The sequence below is a fragment of the Myodes glareolus genome, chromosome 6 (genome assembly GCF_982192425.1).
Source record: "Myodes glareolus chromosome 6, mMyoGla1.1, whole genome shotgun sequence".
In the NCBI taxonomy this organism is placed as follows: Eukaryota; Metazoa; Chordata; class Mammalia; order Rodentia; family Cricetidae; genus Myodes; species Myodes glareolus.
In genome coordinates, this window is record NC_142031.1 from 108,864,265 (window position 1) to 108,885,316 (window position 21,052).

The window sequence follows — 21,052 nt, forward strand, 5'->3', positions numbered from 1 at the left end:
TGTGTGAAACTTGGCAGCCCCCGTCCCTCTTTCTAAGCTTGGCCAGGTCCAGGCTCTTTGGGGGTCGCGGAGCTCTGGGATGGGGGCCCTGGGAGTTGAAGAGCTCGGGCCACTGAAGTAGAAGGCTGAACTGAACTGGAGAGTTTGAAAGAAAGGCCCGGGTAGGGCCGAGGCCGATACTGGCGGGATTCCTTATGGGGCTGTGGCAATATGTCTTCGCGGGCCAGGGTCATTTGGCAGGACTGAATTGAGGCGGCGGCCTTCGATGCTGGGTTTCAGACTGGCTGGAGACAGCAGAAAGCTGGCTGGGGCCCTAGCTGTGTGGCAGAGACCAGAGTGCTAGCACCCACAGAATGCTGTGGGCAGCGGGTCCCCACCTAGGAGGTAGAGGGTACTCAGCTTCCCCCGCAAAGGGCCAGGCCCTGAACCCTGTTTGCCAGTTCCTTTCTTTTTGCCTCGGTGTTCTCACCCGCCTGTGAGTCTGAAGCCATAAACTTTATGGCCGGATTTAACTTTAGTCTTTGAATCCCCGGGCTAACTGAAAGGGGTCACAGCGCTTTCTTTTTTTCCCCCCCGCCTGCCTTTCTTCTGTCTCCCTTCTTTCCTTTTCCTCCATTTCTTTGTAGGAGTAAGACATCAGTGCTCAGGACCCCCAAAAGGCAAGTTAGGTGACTCCCTAGATAACACTAAGGGCAGAGAGAAGCGTACCCCTATACAACATGCAGACCAATTCCTTCTTCTGAAACTGTACCTAAAGTTTTGAAGGAAACTGAGGTGTCTTCAATGCCCAACTTAAAAGTTCCGAGAGTCATTAGGTTGTTTTTCTTGACACATCATAAAGGGTAGTTTAGGAAGAAATTGCTCGTTTGTCAGTAGGAGATTTCCTTATCTCTTTTGTTATTTGTTCTTTCTGTTTGATCCCAGGAAATTTACATAATATGTGTTTTCCAAAACAGTCTCCAAAATTGCACCAATGAGTGAAGTTAGGTAAAATAAAAATTTCCTGGATACAATTCCATCCTGGCCCCAGCCTCTCACGTCCTTCAATGGCAAAGCAAACCAAATAACTAGGGACTTTCTGGCCTGTTCTGGGGTCTTTTCAGGATAGGTACCCATCAGAGACCTAATATATCCCCCCAATCCTGTTTGAAGAGCTCAGTCAATATTTCCACCTATATTTAGAAATGAAGCAAAAAATAAAAATAAGAAAGGGCTCTTCTTTTCCTCTGGAGCTTTATAGGCCCCCCTTTAAGTACTAGCTGATAAAGGTATTGACCAAGTGCTTTAAGAGAAACATTTTAAAGTGTTGCTTACACAGCCCTCTCTTTCATTCAGTGAAAATCCACAGAAGTCCCAAATTCAAAGATACAAGGAAAGAAAAACCTAGGACATTTGAAAAAAAAATTACTTACTCTTAAAAAAAAAATCACACTTCCCCTAGACAGTGGGGAGCTGAAGACTCCATGAAGTTATTTTGTGTGGAGTGAATATTGGAACTTCAACACTTAGGAAGACGGTGTCCATCTCTTAGGAAGGAACTGGAGTGAAAATTTTTACATGGAAATGACTTCTTACTACTTGATGTGTCTTGGGATGCTGGATTCTTTGTTTTGCTGCTCTGAGTTATTAGAAAATGCTGGGTTGTTGTTCTCTTTTGGTTATATGTCTGGTAATTTTGCTTGCATAATTTTTGGTGGCTGAAAATAGGGGGAAAAAGCCACCCAAGGGTCATAGAAATGCTGGTGTTCATGGATGTATCTAGGAGAAAGAAAGCATCCACAGCACCCGTTGGCCACACCCTGAGGTGTGGAAATGGGTACAAAGGCTGATGGTATTGTATTGAACCAAGTACATTCTCAGGGATCTTCCCCACAAATTAAAAAGAAAAAAAATACAGGCCATGAGTGTTGTCAGCTTGCTTATTTCTGTCTGTTTTAATCTTCACAAGGCTTAAGAAGAATTTAAGAGGGCAGGTTGACCCACGTGGAGTTAAGTGACTTTTAAGAAATACAGCATCCAGTTAGATCTGTGGGACGGTTATTGGAGGACATTTTTTCTTTCTTACTGTTTTCATGGGAAGCATACTTAAGAAGGTGATTGGTTATCTGCTCATTTTGTAGATGAGTTATATCTTTTTATAGATTCTTTTGAATCTTTTTTTTAAAAAGAGGAACTTACAGAGAGAGAGAGAGAGAGAGAGAGAGAGAGAGAGAGAGAGAGAAACTCTCCCACTGAGGGCTTTATGAAGACATCCAGCTTCAGTTGGTGGCAGAAATCTATGTGTTCTCTTGTAAAAGGAGAAGGTAGCAGAAATGTGCAGGGCCCTGTTTGTGTCTACAAGAGTATATTCCCTTGACTATGAGTACCACAGGATGCTTCTGGTCACACTTGCTTAGGGGTTTGTTAGGGTTTCCCTGGTCTAAACTCAAACATCATGCCAAGATCCTTTTTCTCCTATGATTTCTCACTTTGCCCTGCTTCCTTTGGCTCTGGGAGAGCAAGACAGAGTTTTCTACCAGAAACAGTGGCTCTCACTTGTTGAGAGTCGGAGAATGTTGCATCCCTATAACCACAGTGCAGAAGATTGGCTGCTAGAGAGGAAGGCAACTGTTTCAACTTGCAAGATGCCCTTAAGGACTCTCCTCTGGCTGGGATCTCCTCATGCCCTGCCCATCATAAAGAAGGCTGGGTAGCATAGGCTATAGCCCTTTGGCTTCCACGAGGAGGGGGGGATTTTCTTCTAGCTAATGACAAGAGTATAAACAGGATGCCAAGGCAAAAGTGAGGGGTTCAACCTAGGGGTTCAGCCAAACAGGGAGGGGGATCCAGAGCACTAGGCTTCAGAACCAGAGGAGAAGCCCAGATTTGTCGTGCTTGGTGTTTTCTGAAAAGAATTTTGTCCTTCCATCGGATTTTATCTCCACAAACTGGCCTTTTCAATAATAATATTTGTTATGAAGGTTACTGGGTAATTATTGCGATTTTGTGGAGCAGTCCTTGCTGGAGGTGAAGTCTGTCATCGCCTAACAAATGGCGCCCATGCAGTTCACTGCCGGGTTAAGTAAATGCAGAGAATATAAATCTGCACACCCCAGGACCCGCCAGCAGAGCACGCTTTAGCACAAGTTCACAGTCAACCGGTCCGCCCGGGCCAGCTCGCCCAACAATTAAGGCTAGGCTTTATTTTTAAATAAAACAAAAACCACCCCCACCCCTTTGCCAGATCACCCTTCCCCCTCTTTTCTTACACTTCTGCTTCAAACGATTCTTTAGTTCTCCCCTAAACTGTCCTCCTCAGTGTGTTCGCCAGTGATTTCAAGTTAATCTAGCTCCTAATTCCTGACTTTAAAAAAAAGAGAGAAAAAAAGAAGCAGGAGGCTGGTTTGACAGGAAACACGGTCACAAAGACACAGAAATATACACTCCATCCTCTAATTCCAACTTAAAGTGGTAGGGACAGGACTGCCTAACATCTAGAGGGCCCCTTCCCCCTAAAGAGGGGGCTCGGGCTGTGTATCTTTGTGGTTAGCGCATTACAACTGCAGGTCAAAAAGTTGAGGGTCAAAAGTTTACACTGTGCAGCGCTCTTAGTCATCTGCCCAGACAGAGTTTGATGTCAATGTTAGAGCTGCGATCTTGACTATCAGCACAAAAGATAAAATGGCTCAGAGTGACGCGTGGATCACGGTGTGGACTCCAGGTGAACCCTAGTGGTTGAATGACCTCAATTACGGAGGAAAGGGTAGAAAATTCCTCTTTTCGGGAGTAATACATGCTGTATTTCATATTGAATTATCTCTCCCATGTTGAGGGAATAGCGGCAGGTAAATAGGCATAGATTACCAAAACACCAAAACCTTAAATGCTGGAGGACCAAGAAGGGTTTGTGGGCTTGTCACAAAATAAAAATGCTTAGAACTCATCAGAGGACCATTAAAATACCAAGTAGCAAGTTTCAAATGTTCCGTTATGCCCCCTTTATATGAAAACAGAAGAGTGATTCTAATTAGTCTGGGTGTTTTTTTTTAAATGTTGTAATACATATAATAATCTCTAAAGTGGGAGAAAAAAGGGCAGATATCTTGCAAAGAGTATTCTTGGCAAATTTCAAGCATAGATTATGCCCCCCACACAAACAACTCACTCAATGCAAAGGTTGTCAGAGCAGGGACGTGGAAGCCCCAATGAAAGGGACAGGATTTCTAAAGCCACCAGCAGCAGTAGGAAACCGCTTATTAGTGTGACTATGTCCACGTGGTTGGAAAAATTTCTGTTCTGTTTATTGTGAAACCACTGTTGAATATAAGGACTGCTACAATCTGCCAGATGAGTAACGGCATAGAAGGCAGGAAGCTGGGTTCCTCCATGCCCTGTCACATTGTAAAACCACCAGGCTTCTGTTCTCCAAAAAATACTTCCCAAAAAGAGGTTGGAACAAGGGTGAAGGATGAAGTGAGAACATGGGAGTGAGCTAAGGAGTGGGGAGGGGAGGACAGCAGAGAAGGGGAACCCTGTGTTCCAGGAGCAGACGGGGAACCGCGCCTCATTTGTCTGCTGCAAATGAAGTGTTAACCAATATTTTATTTTTCATGCATCTAGATTAGCTTTAAGTGTGTGGGTTGGAATTTGCTTTCTAGGGGACATAGTTTCCTTTTCTATATGTTGACCTTCAAGTGATCGAGGAAGAAAAGTAACAATGAGAAAGATAAAATATTTTTCTTCTTAATTTTGGGAATAATTTAAGGACTCAGAATGTCACTCTTGCAGGTATGTTTGAGAGAATCCCTACACATTCAGTCTAATTAGATTTAATGGGGCCAGGTGTATATTCAGTGGTAAAGCAAATATTTCCCAAATGTTGCCTTCATGGAAGTGAGTAACCTGAGTGTCTCTACTGTGCAATGTGTACCCCTCTTACTCTGGCCAGGAGCTTGGAGCCAAATGGGGTTTGCCAGATGAAATGGAAGGTCACTGCCGTCACAGCAGTGAGCTCTTCACATCTGGTCTCTTGAAATGAAAAGAATAGAACCCAGTCCCCCCTCCCTTCACCCAGGAATGAGGTCTCTTCCAGGGAATCTTTTCATTGTGTGTTTAGTTAAAGCCATGTGACACACCTAGGAAACATTTTAACATCAATACTCAAAAACAGCTTTTAGCTGTCTAGTGACAGAATGGACCTGTGGAAGTCGCTGGTTTGAGAATGCTTGATCATTAGGGTTTTGATTTGTTTTGAATACCATCCTGAGTAAATAATCCTGGGTAATCATCCTAAAATGAATATCAGTCCTTATGTCTGGACTGTATTTTTATTTTAAACCATCACCAGGAAATTACACCCTAAAGAAATTAATTGGTAAAAATGGCCAGTCAAATGTTGTTCCTCTATAACCAAATGCCTAGTGTAGGTGGGAGGAATCCCTTAAATGCCACTATCAGGCAGTTTAAAGTCCTGCCATGCCCCAATTTGCTCCAGAGAAGTGCGTGAGATAGAGGACAGCCCAGAGGCCCTCACTCTAAAGAACAAAGGACAAATACAGTCAATACATCCCATAATGCTTACATTTCCTTTGCCTTTCCCCCCTGGTTTTTCCTGGGAAGGACTGACCTGGGCAGAGCCCCCGACTCTCTAAAAGACACTGTATAGACCTTTGAGAAGCGCAAAGTCCAAGGCTGAGGTGAACTTCAGGTCAGCGCGTCTAACAAATATGAAAATGTCGGCTGGTGAGGGCGAGCCTGTGACTTAACAAAGACTGTCAATGTGTAAGATTAATAAGAAACAAAATGCACACGGTGTCACTGTTCGGTCACTTTGAAACTTCGGACAGGGTTGCATTCAAGTGGGAAGGCTGTTCCAAATATATTCAAAATGATTCAAATCAGATTCAAACCAAGCTGCACACACTGCCTCCTCCTAGTCCCCTTTCCCTCAGACTCTGGTCGCCTCTCCTTCTCCATCTGGAACTCGAGGGCATGATGAAAAGTTATTTCACTTAATGGGATTTTAAGAAAGCTTTTGGGGGAATATATGTTATCTCTGCACATGGAAATGAACAAATGTGCTTACCAGTTTCCCAAGGAAACGATAGCGCTCCAACCTCGCTTGGGACTAGAGCCAGTTGGTGTGCGAAGATTAACATGCCCCTCTCTGCTCCATCCAGGGCATCCCATCTTTTCCCCTGGCAAGATCCTGCTGGTAAACTTTGGTTTATTTTTCTAATTGAGTTAGTTTCTTCCTAGCTCTCCTTTGGTGTCTTGGATATTATGTAAAGGCAAGAGGTGCTTTTTTTAGTTTTAATGTTTTTCAGAAGATTATTCGATTCAATGGGATTATGCTATGGCTTGCTTGCCAAGGGAGGCTGTGGAAGGTTCAGGAAAGGCACTGAAACTGTTTATTACAGCCATAAATCTTGCAGTAAAATGTCAAAATGTCGGTGTGTGAGATAACACTTGGTGGTCCTGGCTCCGTGTGTGTTTATGATAGAAGCGCCGAGACAAGTTACAGGCCTTACGGGATTCTGTGCAAGCCCCATCTTCCTCAAGTCATAGAACCTCCGGAAACAGGCATAGCTAACTCATCCAGCTTAATCATATACAAAACAGTGCCAGTGTCTCCTTAATACTTAAAAGGAGAGACTCTGTAGACCATTCGGAGGCTAAACAACATGAATTCTGCGTCTCAGTGCCTGTAAATAATATTAAACAGGCATGGTTAGGACTCCTGGGCTCAGGACTGGTGACACCAGGAACCGGTGAGATTTCCTTATCATGCTTTTCCTCCAGCTTGAAACATAGCCAGATGTGCAATACATATATATTTGTATCTACAGTATATATGTATATTACTTATGTTAGATAATATATAACTTATGTATGTTTTCTTGCTAGAGAGGACTAGATTTCCTCACTCCAGTCTAGAGATCATAATCAGTGCTGATTTCCGTCTGTGGCTCAGATTTCATTTAAAAAAAATTCCGGGTGCCACATGGCAGTGGACCGCTCTCTGTGGGCACATGCACCCAGTGTGGAAAAGCCTCTTTGTGTCCCTTCAGGACCAGTCCAGTCTGAAGCTAACATGATCTTTTTTTTAAACCTCTTTTTCTAAATTAGTTTAAAGATGAGTCTCATATAATAGTCTTTATATGACTAAGTATTAAACGACTATCCATCAGATGGATATATCCCAGCATTTAGTAGCCCAAATGAGTAACCGATAGAATTGAACATAGAACGGGCATTCTTTTTGAAGTGTCTCCAGGCTTGGATTCTAACTTTCCTTGTCTCCGATACTCAGGTGTGAGAAGGTTGTTGGTTTATATTGCTGTCTGAAAAATCAACTAGGTACACCGACTCAAATATCTCCGCTTCATATGCCAGCATGAGAGTTATTTTTAGACTGGTGACAGGCTAGTTTGCAATGTTTTACTATCGTGCAAAGGAGACCTAGGCGTGTCTGCTATTCAGAAGAGAGGGAGAAGGACAAACACAGTACGAACGAAGCATCAGTATTTACTTCAAAGATCAACATTAGGTGGAATTAATAAGTAATTTATTTGTCAATAATGGCATAATTAGTTTACCCATCAAATTTCAATTACCAAATGGCAGACAACAGTCCCCCCCCCTTCTTTCCGGAGCTACTGATATCGTTAATATGCTAATTTTCAGCAATTCAGAAATCACAGGCTGTCCTGTAAATATAGCCCTAGCCCCAGATACAGCCTGAGGAAACAACACCCAAAAGGAGGAGAGAAAAAAAGATCAGACCCGCCAAGGGTTTTATTCTATGTCAAACTTGTTTCTGTTTGGGGTTTGTTCTGTAATGCGAAGTTACTGGATTCAAAAGCCGGGTTGTGTGCAGGTGTCGCCTCTCCATCCCCACTCCTGGGGAGGCCTCACCACAGTCAAGGAGCCTTGTTTAGCTAGCTTGTCAGCGCCTCCATATATAGAAAGGTTCCAATTCGGAAATGAAATATGCTGTACGAATTCTGCCTCTGGAAAAAAAGAAAAAGAAAAAACATTAAGCATCCCTGAGGTTTTACTGGGCTGCCCTCCCTGTACATCCTTGACTGTATTGTTTAGCGGCTTATTCCACCCACCCTTTCTGTGCGGCTCCAGGCGGGCCACGCAAGGGACTCCCCCCCGGCAGCCCGGTGGAGGTGCAGGGTGCGGGTAGAGAACAAAAACAGAAACACCACGAACGAGAAAAATGGGTCTGTAGGCCTCCTCCGTTTTATTCCAGGGCTAGGATAAAAAGTCAAGGTCTGCCTCTTGGTCCCAGTGTCCTTTCCTCTCCTGGAGGGCCTCGAACCCTCGGAGGATCACCCGAGGCCTGGACGGACGGGAGGTCAGCGCTGAGCCGTGGAAACCAGCTGCCCCGAGGCCTAGGACAGATGTGGGCAGAAAGAGGGCTCGACAGGACCCACAGCCTAACAGGCCCCGACTTCTCAGCCCGAATCCAACTTGGGGGGTTGAGGCACCAAAGCCCCTGCTCACTCCTCCCGCCCGGGTGGAGAGCCATATCCATCACGCCCCCGCGTGTTTCCTGATCCGGGTCTGCGCGCGCCGACCGTCCATTGGCCGGGTCGCGGCACGTGGGGCGCGGGGCGGGGCGCGTAGGACTGCGGGGAGCGCGCGCGCGGGGCGGGGGAGGAGCGGCGCGAACTTCGGCGGCGACGGCGGGAAGGGGGGGGGAAGGGCAGGCATTTGACAGCGGGGGGAGGGGCGGGCGCCGGGGATGGGGTGGGGGGGCCTGGGAAGCGCGGCGAGAGGGGGAGGGGCCTCAGCAAGCGCAGAAAAACGACACCGCGAGAAAAATTAGTATTTTTGCACTTCACAAATTAATGACCATGAGCTCGTTTTTGATAAACTCCAACTACATCGAGCCCAAGTTCCCTCCCTTCGAGGAGTTCGCGCCGCACGGCGGCCCGGGCGGTGGGGACGGCGGCGCGGGCGGGGATCCCGGCTTCCCTCGGCCGCAGACCACCCCGCACCTGCCGGCCCCGAACCTGCGCGCTGCCCGCCAGCCCCCTGCCTACTATGCACCGCGGGCGCGCGAGTCCAGCTACCCCGGGGGCCTGTACCCCGCGCCCGCCGCCGCCTGCCCCTACGCCTGTCGCGGCGCCAGCCCCGCGCGACCCGAGCAGTCCCCGGTCCCCGGCGCGCACCCCAGCCCGGCCCCGCAGCCCCCTGCGCCCCCTCGGCACTGCGCTCCAGGCCCCGCCACCCCGGCTGTCGCGACGGGGGGCAGCGCCCCCGCCTGCCCTCTGCTGCTGGCGGACCAGGGGCCGGCGGGCCCGAAGGGCAAGGAGCCGGTGGTGTACCCCTGGATGAAGAAGATCCACGTGAGCGCCGGTACGTGGCGCCGCTGGGAGGGCAGCGGGCGAGGGGACGCGGGGCAGGGCGCGGAAGGGGAGCCCCCCATCTGGCCCGCGCTTTGGCTGTGGGTGTGTACACGCTGCCCAAAGCCTGGTCCCAACGTGAGAACCCTTTTGTACCCAGGGTCCCTTTATCCCAAGATTTACGAGACGCCAAACTGTTAGGGCAGTAATTATAGCCCCCATAAATTTAATTGCCCTGGCAGAGGCTCCGGGCCATGTGTCTTTGAAGCTTTTCTTCAGCCCCAATGCCCAGCACCATTCTTTATGGCTCTCGGGTGTTTCCCGTTGTCAATAGCCTGTGAAACATTTTCTTTGCCGTTTTATGTATCTTGCGTGAACTTGGTGTCAGGTTATTATATAATGATGATGTCCAATTGCTCTTCCCCACCCTATCTCCTCTCTCCTCCTCTCCTTCTCTTCCACTCCCTCCTCCTTGGCCTTCTCCTTCGGGGTCCTGGCGTTCAGTCAACCCCAGTTATAACGGAGGCGAGCCCAAGCGCTCTCGAACCGCCTACACCCGGCAGCAGGTCTTGGAGCTGGAGAAAGAATTCCACTTTAACCGCTACCTGACCCGGCGCCGCCGCATCGAGATCGCCCACACGCTCTGCTTGTCTGAGCGCCAGGTCAAGATCTGGTTTCAAAACCGGAGAATGAAGTGGAAGAAAGACCACAAACTTCCCAACACCAAGATGCGATCTTCCAACCCTACCTCGGCCCCTGCCGGCCCGCCTGGGAAAGCACAAACTCACAGCCCCCACCCCCATCCCCACCCTCTCCCCAGTGCCTCCACACCCATTCCCTCCTCCATATAACCATCTGGGGACCAAATCAGTTTCTGTCACTTACCTGCCCTTCTCCTTTCCTGCTCCTATCCTTATCCACTCCTCCCCAAGGAAACCATATCAGACACCAAAACAAAATTCAACTTGCTGGAAACCATAACCAAAAAGAAGACATTATCCCTGGTAAGTGTCTGTGCGATCCCCAAGAGGACATCTGCCCTGGACACGGCATAGTGGAACAACCTGCTGACCTGAAGGACAACCTTTGGTACCTATGAGGTATCCAAGGGTCTTCAATTTGTCATCGAAGACCCTTGAGTCAGCTGGACAGCGCATGCTGACTGGGGATGTGTACTTGTATCTTTGCTACAAGCAGAAGAGGCTGTCCCAGCTCTCTGACCTTCATCTTCTACATTAAGGCAGCTCACATGAGCTTTACTGAGTAGTCTTTGTGGACCTCACCAGATTATTTAATTCTCAAAATGTGTAGACCTTGATGGTAGTTGTGGCATGTAGTTCCCTCTCCTTGCATTTATTTAAGATACTGTTATAGAGATATTGTTGTCTTATTCTTGTGCACAATCTTGGGGGAGAGGGAAATGCAGTTAGATCCACTTGCAACTGTACAAAGTGATATGGCTGTGTCAAAAGGAATGTGCTAAGAATAAACAATTTAAAAAACATTTAAAACCTAAGAGGCAGATTTGTATGTATTCCAAGGTTTTCATAAAAACAAAAATACAAAGAAACCAACTCCTCTTGGTGGAGATATTTGACCTGTGTGCAGAAGTCTTGTAGGCAGTGTGAGCTGGGGTCACATTCTGAGTACTCTAGAATTTGTGACTGTGTGTGTCTGTGTGTGTGTTCAACTTGATCTGAATTCTTGTCAAGCTTGACCCACTATGGAAATGTTCCAAAAAGCAGAAGGCTCTTGAGTCCTGAGAGGGCTCCTCTTCTTTCCAAACTTGGCCAGGCTTCCAGGCTTCAAGTCTCTGTAAGGCATCGAAACATGTCCGTCCCTGCAATGAAAGGTGAAACCGTGCAGAGCCGAGGCCCAGGAGTTTCTGCAGCTGTTCCCCAGGATGAACTCTGAGCACACTTGGAAAGAGGTGGCCCCTTGGCGTTCGTTGCACCTTCACACTTAATCTGCCTGTTTCCCTGGAGATAAAAAATAGTTTGTGCAAAGGGGTTGAGATTGCTTTTTGGTTTTTTTGGCTGGTCTGACAGTCTTCTTGCTGAACACAGCTTGGGAATTTTTGTTTGCTTCTTTAAGAAGAGCTTTTAGAATCAAGTGAACTTTCCCCACCACACTCTCCAAAGTATCCTCTGAGGGAATAAGAAGCACAATGACACCCCAAAATACACCCTAAGCAAGGTAGAGTTGAAAGAGTTCACTGTTGGAAGAAAGCCAAACTCTGATTAGGGCCACTTTCCTCAGTGCTGGGGGAGGGGTTTTCTGTGCACACCCAGAGATCTAGACCTAAATGGTGAAAAAACAAAACAAAACAAAACATGAAAACTCCCCTCTCTATCTCTGTAACACTAGTACTTGTTCATTGGTTGAAATTTGTTACTTAGGTATCTCATACACACACACACACACACACACACACACACACACACACTGCACAGAACATTAGAACTGCCACCTAGCCTTGAAGCAGAGCAGTTTGGGGGGGGGGGTTGTAATAAATGTACAAGAGGGAAGGGATGTTCACCTACTTCTGAAATATCAGAGGGGATTTAAAACCATTTCCATAAGTGGGACAAGCTCAGCCACCCTTGCTACACTGAGTACAAGCAAGAGGGGCAGGAGTGGGGAAATCTGTCCTCTGCCTGTAGGTAAGCTAGCTTTTAGAAAGAAGTGATGGGCTCTAGTCTAGGAGAGGCCAAGAGAATTCATGAGGAAAGGAGTACACACATGCCTTCCCAAGTCAGGAAGAACCTGGCATAAAGTGCATTTTATAAGGTGTGAACAGGCACCGACCATTTATGGAGGCAGTGTAGCAACAGCTACAACTTATTAACTCCCCTACTACATGCACTTGTAAAGCAAAATTAAATCACACTGAAAATAGCAATTTCCCCAGGAATCATTAATCACCTCATACAATAAATACTTCTTTGTAATTCAACAGCAATTCTGAAAGGCATTCTCTGGGAAATGTCTTTGGAGGAAAGAGGGGTCCTCTTGCAAATAATGCTTTCTCAGGCAAAGAGGCAGCATCTTGCTTGAATGCATATATATTTACACACACACATACACACACACACACACACACACACACACACACACACACACACGCTTAGGCTCTTAGTGGAAACTGAATGTCAAGCCGCAAAATCTCAAATGGCAGATTTTCATCGCTTAAGGTAAATTCTTGTATTTCTCCTCAGTGGGTAAGGAAGGATATGAGACACAAGCTGGCTTCATTCTTGAGCTATTGGTGGGTAGGTAAAGGGGATGTCTTTCATTTGTCCATTCAGAAAAGGAAATGAGAGACAAGGTCCTTTTTTAAAATGCTGTTTTGGGATAAGATGTCATGTTTGTATTGATGATTAAGGTATTGGTGTTTTTGCAAAACCAAAGTTATTGAAAATGCTCTGAACGATTATGCCATTTCTTCATGGTGGGTGTTCTATTTGTGATCCAGGCAGCCTTTAAGGGAGCTCGCTAGAACAGCTTAGAAAATCGCTCATTGTCTGCCCTTTGTCAGGGCAGTCATAGGAGTTCACGGAGAGGACAGATTTTCTATCTCATTAATTGTTTTTTTTTTTTTTTTTTTTTTTTAGCAAACCTACTAGTCCTTCAAACCCTTGACCTTTAAGGACAGTATTTTGTGTAAACTCTGTAGTTCTCTTACCAAAATGACCCCTGCCCATGCTCCCCCTCCCACTTTTCCCCTCTTTTCCTTCAATCCACACTCATCCCCTGTAGTCACAGAGCCAAGCTGTGCATGCCTCTGGAGAGAAAAGTTTTGTCAACATCTGAAATCAACCTAAATCGGGTAGGAGACACTTTAATGGTCACAGTTTGAATTAAGTACTTAACACTCTCCCCCTTGAAGAAAAATGGCAGCTTGCAGGCTTTCTGTGCTAGTTTTGCTGAAATCTACGATATACCCGGTGTTTTATTGCAGCAGGAATTCATCTGTGACAGGCATAGTGGAGTACTTAATACCCAGGATGGAGCTCATGGGAAGATTACCCAGATATATGGGGTGGGCTCACTCACACTGTCTCTGTCTTTATTTCAGCAGTCCTAGAGTGCCCTAGTCCCTTTACTTCTTCCCCTTCTCCCCATGTCTCCTGGACACCACTATTCTCCTAAGCTCTCAAACTGTCCCCTGCTGCCTTCCCTCCAGCAGTTCCAACACAGAGACAGATTAGCAACCCTTTAGAGTGGAAGGAGACACTCCAAAGAATAAATGTCGTAGGTGACGACCTTGGGCTTCCCATCCCCAGGAGTGGGTTCTGTACAAGCAATAGCCTTCGCCACCATTCCCCTGCTGTCTGCATCAATAGGTATAGTCCTACAAGGAAAAGTCCAGTCCTAACCTTTTCCAACCGCTGTTCTTGGCATCCCTTTCTTATATTATACACTGCATCAAGGGGGAAAATGTTTTGTACTTAAAAGAGGAAGGTGTGTGCCTGGTGGTGGTGCACACCTTTAATCCCAGCACTTGGGAGGCAGAGGCAGACAGATCTCGGAGTTTGAGGTCAGCCTGGCCTATAGAACAAGTGCTAGGATAACCAGGGCTACACAGAGAAACCCTGTGTTGAAAAAAAAAAAAGGGGGAACAAAAAGGATGGTATACAGGGCAGAGGCAGAAAAGAAATGGGATACTACCAGGGAGGCATCATGAAACCTTCTAATCTGAAACTGCTGCCTTAGAACTCAGATGTCCTCTTTGCTAATCTGAAGATGTTAAGTGTTCAAGATGAAAGAGAACTGGGAACCATTTTACTTCAGTTGTCTCAGTGTACAGAAGAGGAAACTGAGGCAGTTGGATGACTCTCTTCAAGTTCCTTATGCTGATGAGAATGTAGGTTGTAGAACCTTTGGCATCACTCTGGATGGGCATAAATGCATCAACATCTTTCTGCTGCAGGGTAAACAAGAATAGAGGACTGGAGATGGGTGTCCAGGCTTGTGCGGATGTGTGGGGTCGCAGGTGTGTGTATAGTCTGGAAGAAGAATGGATGTATTTTTAAAGAAGTCCCGGGAGATGATGTAACTAAACTGCCTTATCCTTGCCATTCAAACAGGTGTACTGGCCACTGTGTTCAGGTGAGGGATTTCTGGTGCCTACAGGTCTGGTAGCCCCAGAATGACTAATTCTGCCATGCTCAACCTGGCATGTCCATGGCATTCCCTTTTAGAACAAGAATGGTTGTGTTTTGGAAACCTAGGGAACAAAAAAAAAAAAAAAAAAAAAAAAGCCAAGTGTGTGAACCTTGGTTGCCACTGATAAAGGTGTAGAGCCTGTTAGAGTAGAAGGAGATATTGAAATTGTGATCTTTGTGGTCACGTGACTCATTAAATAATTAATGCAGATCATCAGGAATGGATCTGAGTCATCAGGGCTTCACTAGGAATGAATCTCTCAGTAGTGAGACTTCATCTTCCTATTTGATTTTTAAATACACACACCTTCAGATCTATCTTCAAAGGCTTAATTTAACTTCACCAGGAAGGCAGAGCCTTCTAACTTGGAAAACGGAGCTGTCCGGCGCTTACCAGGTCCAAGGCTTTCTTGTAAGATTGCTGCGAGTCCAGGGAGGCTCTGTGTCCAGGGAAATGTGAGTTCTGACTCAGGCTTCTTCCTTCCTTCCTTCCTTTCTTCCTTCCTTCCTTCCTTCCTTCCTTCCTTCCTTCCTTCCTTCCTTCCTTCCTTCCTCCTTCCTTTCCTTGTGGTCATATCCTGGTTTTAGTGATTAAGTGGGGACAGAAGTGCAGACAGTTGGTAATGTCCTGATTCACGCTGGGGAAGGCAGCAGAGATACCACAGGAGGAGCACGCGGCTTTGTTCAATTTTTCCCGGTGTTCATAAATCACTGGCGCTAGGCAAGCGAGGGAGCAAGTAGACGCCAAAAAAACGCGGGAGAGGCCACAATGGCTGCAGCCACTGCAGAGCGAGAGACCTGAACAGTGTCTCTCCGTGACTCATTAGTCTGAAGGATTTATGGGGAACAGGAACCATGAATATTAGATTTAAGGATAAAGAGATAGCAACAACAATAATAACCATAATAATTACAATACTCCCAAACCTTGTGTGTGGTAGTGGTGGTGGAGGAGGGCTGGGGCATAGAAGATCTTTCTGGGATGAGGTTGAGAGGCAAAGTACATGCCCTAGGTCCCCACCCTGCTCAGGATTACATCAGGAGTTCCAAGGCTAGGGGTATCTCTCCTTGAAGACACAGAGTGGGAGCTTGAGCAAAACAAAAGGGTCAGGAGTAGATTCTGGTCCTAAGCATCCTTATGGAGGGTAAGGGCTGTGGGTGGATTTGTGGCAGAAGGCAGCTGCCAGTTTGCTGCCAACCCTCAGCATTCTAGGAGGCTCCCAAGCCAAGAGTCAGGCAATTCCCCAGCTACTTGGTAGTTCTTTTCTGGCTATCAGCTGGATGTCATAGGTGTAGGGCAGATCTAACAGGGCTGGTTTGGAGCAGGCTGGCATGTGGGTACTGATCGGGTTAGGGTCAGAGCTGTAGAAGCAAAAATGCTGCACAGTCCCAAGAGAGGACTAACAAGCTGGGCTCATTCTCTGCACTTTCCTGACCCCCAAAAGCCATCATGGGCACTTTGGCCATTTTCTAGTTTGCAGGCAAGGGAGTGCTAAAACAGGGAGGCATGAGGTTGCAGTAGAGTTGGAGGTGGGGGCTGGGGGGAGTGGAAGGCTTGCACAGGTAGGGCTGGTATTTATTGTCCAACACTTTAGTCTTACTTGGTTTCTAACAGCAGGAATTGGTCCATTCTTAGGGACTGGGCACTGCTCTAGGCCACCAGGACCAAAAAATAGCTTGCCCAGTCCTTCAGTGAACCAGAAGACAAAACCTCCCAAGACTGCCCCTGATCTGTGAACGGAGCAGGGCTCTGATTTCCCGCCAACAGAAATGAACGCTATTAGTGAGGTTTCAGCAGAGCCTGTGATCGAATGCTTCCAGACAAGGCTTCCCATTGTTTGCAAAAGAAAATAAAGCTTGCCTTCACATTCCCCAAGTTGGGGTACAAGCGGAGCTCTGCCAGCGGTTCCCGCATCACCAGCAAAGCCATCTTATTTTTCCCTCTCTCTAATTCATTCTCCACCCCCCAAGCTATACAAAAGGAAAAGGAGATTGGGGGTGCAGAGATGGAGGATGTATTTGTTTTACAAAAATAAATCACCATCTTCGGGCCATTTGTAGACTGGAATATTTCGAGCTATGAGTGTGTCTCATGGACCAGTGCCCTGGCGACAATTCCGTGTCCGCGTCACCCTGGGGCCACCCTGGCGCCCACAGAGGACACATTTCTAACTCCAGTCTTCATTCCCTTCCTTCACAGCCACCATTCACCCTCTGCTGTTTATTTGTCTGCAGAGTGTCTGGACGCTGGAAAAAGCGAATCCCTGGGTACCTGGAATCGAAGAGCATTCCGGGTTCAGATTTAAACATCTTTGGAGGTAAGTGTTGCACCAAACTCTTTCTCAGGCTTGGGACTTTGCACCAGGAGGCGGGGAGAAGTGTACCTCCCCCACTCCTGGCAACTAGAGCTGGCTGAAAGAGGTTTTGGTCAATATTTAACTTTGGTAGACTTTAGAGCTGGGTTGCGGCATGACCATGTGGGCATGAGGCACACAAAGAGCAGCTCCAAAGCCTGTAGTAGGCAGGGGCAGAGGATGCAGAAGCAAAAGAAGAGGTAGGGAGAGCCAGAGGGGTGTGTTTGTAACTTTCTACAAGCCCCAAACCGACACCCAGCTGCAAACCAGAAGCAGGCAGGAGCCAGGGCAGCAAGGTGACTGCAGTGGGGTCTGTGGCTGGGGAGTCTGGAAGCTGTGAGTTCTGAAATTGCCAGCCAGTTCCAGCTCTGGGTTGAGAAAAGTTGTCTCTGCCACCTGCATTTTGTTTGATCAGAAACTTCTTGCAATGGCAGTTTTTCCAGTGTGCAGGCCCTGCTCAGGCAGAGTCTACCCCAGTCTTTCATCAGAGCAGACCCACAGTGCTTTCTACGGGAAAAGCCCAAAGCTTCTAGCTCTGAATGTTTTCTTTTTCTATTTGGAGCAAGGGAAAAACTCTTTAAAATTCTTTTCAAGTTCTGGCTTAATTTGTTCTTTTAGTTTGAGGTGCAGGGAGGTAATTACTGTGGTTTATTGCCCTGTAAAGGAGCCATAAATTACGGTTCTGTGGTCCTGTTTGAGGGAGAGATTGCTGGAATAGTTTTCAGAAGTTTAGTGCGAAAGGGTGAGTTTGCTTTGTTCTTTCAGGGGTTAAACTCCCTCCCCCCCCCCCGTGCTGGGAATGGAACCCAGGGCCTCTGCACATAGTAGGTGAGCACTCTACCACTGATCTATGAGGTACCTCCAACCCAGGGATTACTTCTTTTAAAAAAAAAAAAAGCCAAACTTTTCAATTTTGTGTTGGTTTTCTAGGTCTAAATCTTTCCTGAAATTTCCTCCCCAGACAGTTATCAGATTGTCAGTCAATTCCAATATGCTATTTAATGGTGCTTTATGGCTGGGATGCAGTTTGGGATCCCATTGCTTCTATCAGATAGGAAGTAAACAGTCCTGGTAGTGAAGTTACTGCCTCAGCTATGGGTGTCTGTTTATATCAAGCATAGATGGAACATTTTAGGCATTTACAACTCAGTGTGTATACGTGATTTGCATATCTGCAAGCAACAGAGCCAGTGTGGACCTTGAAAAGCTGCAGGAGTGTGAGATGGTGTACACATCCCCTAGTGTCTCGAGAGCTTGGAGCACATTTGTACTGCAGTTGTAACCACAGGAAAGATCTCATGGTAAATAAAGATTTATCATGTAAGTATAGTTTTGATAGAGAAATCAGATTGCTGTGTTTGAGTACAGATATATCTAATCTGCCAACAGCCTGGCAAATATTGACTAATAGTCTGTATGCTTGGTCACCTGCTCCTCCCGAGCCAACTTTCCCTCAGTTTGGCTTTGGCGGCTTCTGGGCGGCCTGGTTCATAGCTTGGGTTCTCAGCCCTGGCCAGAGTGAGGGGAAAGGGTCTGGTGACTACCCTCTCCAGCCAGTTTTGTTTCAGGAAAGCGGAAACCAGGGTGCTGAGGGGAAACTCTCAGCTGTTGGGTGCCTGTGGGGGTTGCCCAGACTAACTTCACCCTTACTCTTAAAGGTTTGGTTTTTTTTTTCTCTCAAAAGTTAAATTTCTTTTGACTGCCTCAGATTTCCAAATCACCCACATCAATCCTTAATGCTAATTGTTAAACAGCAGTTGGCACATTAATGGGTATGTTAGTGGCATGGAGGCTCCAGCATGGGATTGAGATGCCAATGGGCCTCACTGAAGTTAAGGCATTGCTCTGAAGCAGCACCAGGGACTACTACCATTGACTTATGGCCTCAAGAGTTTCAGTTTGCTTGGAACTATTGAGAGAGTTCAGAAGGGGCCCTCCTCATCTTTGCAGAAACCTAGGGAAAGGCATTGTTGGACCATATTTCTAGGTCCCTCTCAGTGGTATCTGGAAAGCTCAATGTGAACGAATGGCTCTGGGGAATGGGTGTCACATGGGGCAGACAGCACAAAGACAAACAGACTGACTCCCTGGAAGACAGAAAAATATGTTATGGAAGCCAGCATTTGGTCTGTTGTTTATCTCTCAAACCTGGGTCAGACAGGTTTGGATTCTTGCTTTCCAGCACCTGAGTCAGTCAAGGTTAGGATGGTGTCTATGGGAAGTCTTCCAGCTAGAACCCTAGAAGTGTGTTGCCACCAGCTTAGGCTAGCACTCAGTTCCAAGGTCGTGATTTGAACACCCCCATCATTCATGAGAAAGTCTCTTGACTTCTCGTATAGACTCCCTTTGGGTCCCTTCTGGAGAGAAAAGATGGGGAAATCGCACACACAGTCTCCTGAAGTTTCGACAAGTAAGTCCCCACACTTGGGGCCAGCTGAAGAGTAACCCTCCAGAAATAAAAACGCTCAAGGTTCAGAAATCAGGACTAGGGATGTTTAGACAGTCTGTGAAAAGGTTGAAATGTGTGGGTGATGTCATCAGACAGAAGGCAAGAGGAGGGGTGGGGTCTGGGAGCAGTTTGTTTGCTTTAGCCAGGTTCTACTAAGCAGAACTGGTTCAGTTCAGTTTCAACTGTTAGATGTGGAGTTGTCTTAGGGTGTGAGTGCACAGAACAGTCTACCAGGAGGGTCTCAGGCTGTCTTGTAGGTTAGCATAGGAGACTCCAGTGGAGTTCAATGCTTCCCCCTATTTTAGAGGCAATTAGATCATTTCCTCTTACATTTTTCATCTTTAAAAGCATATAATTTCATGTATCACTCAGCTATGCACCGAGGAAATGCATAAGTATGGGTTTGGCTAGGGCATTAGGTCTCTCCAGATTTAGCAAAATCTTGACCCACAACTTAGTAGTGGAGCATGGCTTTCCTAGTAGGCTGCCTCTGAACAAAAACCAACTGGACTTGGAGAAGAGACATTAACATTTTGTCAGGTAATTATAGGCCTTTTGGTTTCTCCAGTGGCTGTGGTGTATGGCGTGGGTGTTTAGCAAACTCCATACAATTGCATGCCATGAAGAAATCTGCTGACTGATCCACTGACTAGCCAGTCATTTCTGGGCTTGGCTCTTTCTTGCCTTTTGATATCCAGGACTGTGGGTCAGAAAAGCCTGGAGTGGGTAGTGGTGGGGCATGCTGAATTCAATTTGTCTGTAGAAGAGAGGCCATAGGAAAAGTTAAGTGGACACTAAGAAGACAGAGAGCATTGCTGTTCCCTTCTGTTTGGAGCGTGTGTAAAGAAATGTAAGTGCAGATAAGTTCCTTTGTGTGGTATGTATGTGTGGGGGGCACCCCTTCATGGTCCTGCTGTGAAGACAGAACTCCGACCCTCCTACCCTGGACAAGATCCCCTACTTTTCCTCCCCCAAATCTAAATGTTCTGTTTGGAAATCTGGTTCCTTCAGTGACTCCCTATTCCAAATAAAAGGATTTAAGTTGACGTGTAACCACGTGAGCGCAGAACCCTGCACATTATTGTGGCATTTGGAGCGGAGACCCAGGCAGGCTTCGTCTGTGATTACGCTTTCTAGATTCTCTTTAGAGCGAGAGCTTTCCCCTCCACCCCCACGCACCCACCTCCTCCTTCTGCTTCTCCTTTCCCTTCTCCGGAGCAGGCGCTCCTCCAGCGGCTTCCAGTTCTCATGGAGCAGTTCTGGGCAAGCTGGCCGATGGGACTCCAGGCCATACCAGGAGGATGGAATTTATTTTAAGGTATTTCCTCTGATTGTTCATATCTAGGGTGAGTTATGGCTAGGAGGGACAAAGGTCAGGCGAGGAGACACTGGATCCTGGACAGGACCCTCAGCCTCTGTCTTCCTTTGTTTCTGTTTTAGAACCGAAAGCAATTGAAAGATTCCCAGTAGCTCCTCAGACTCTGAGTTTAATTCCCTAGAAAATACTGTGAGGTGTAAAGCGTACTTGGGGGCTATTAGATGGACAAGTACTCTCCAGTATTCAGGTTGCTTTGTCCCACTGTGACCTGGGCTCAAGTCCTAGGAGCTAAGCCCCAGGCAGAGGAAGGGTTGTGATGTCTGAGGTAGCTGGAAGCTGTGGCCAGGCAGAGGTGGCCGGCAAGAGGCTAGAATAGCCAGACCTCGTGAAAAGAGTGGGGGCCAGCAGCTGAGAAGGGGAGTCTC

The 21,052-nt window shown here is 46.9% G+C and overlaps 2 protein-coding genes and 2 long non-coding RNA genes across 7 annotated transcripts in view; 2 read left to right on the forward strand and 2 right to left on the reverse strand.

The window, feature by feature from the left end:
- Hoxa3 (homeobox A3) overlaps positions 1-21,052 on the forward strand; it is a 44,079-nt gene that overhangs the window by 12,693 nt on the left and 10,334 nt on the right. The window contains exon 3 of one of the 4 annotated variants that reach the window (XM_085691063.2): positions 16,707-16,824. The gene's annotated coding sequence lies outside the window, so the exon portion shown is untranslated. Of the gene's footprint in view, positions 1-16,584; positions 16,825-20,501; positions 20,628-21,052 lie in introns of those variants that run through there. The other 3 variants (XM_048440355.2, XM_087907478.1, XM_085691064.1) reach the window with 3 other exon arrangements.
- LOC125404453 (uncharacterized) lies at positions 7,530-8,536 on the reverse strand. Its single transcript, XR_007233282.3, has 2 exons — positions 8,097-8,536; positions 7,530-7,991 (listed from the first exon to the last, which is right to left on the reverse strand). It is a non-coding gene; the product is annotated as an uncharacterized LOC125404453 (long non-coding RNA).
- On the forward strand, positions 8,731-10,854 carry Hoxa4 (homeobox A4). Its single transcript, XM_085691065.2, has 2 exons — positions 8,731-9,351; positions 9,843-10,854. The coding sequence occupies exons 1-2, from the start codon at positions 8,841-8,843 to the stop codon at positions 10,187-10,189; spliced, it is 858 nt and encodes a 285-aa protein (XP_085547191.1). The 5' UTR covers positions 8,731-8,840; the 3' UTR covers positions 10,190-10,854.
- Positions 10,843-20,627, reverse strand: LOC146894373 (uncharacterized). Its single transcript, XR_015002434.2, has 3 exons — positions 20,493-20,627; positions 14,901-15,084; positions 10,843-11,317 (listed from the first exon to the last, which is right to left on the reverse strand). It is a non-coding gene; the product is annotated as an uncharacterized LOC146894373 (long non-coding RNA).

Coding starts and splice junctions, on each gene's coding strand:
- Hoxa4 (XM_085691065.2), top strand. CDS start 8,841: ATGACCATGAGCTCGTTTTTGATAAACTCCAACTACATCGAGCCCAAG. Junction 9,352..9,842: donor GAAGATCCACGTGAGCGCCG/GTACGTGGCGCC, acceptor CCTGGCGTTCAG/TCAACCCCAGTTATAACGGA.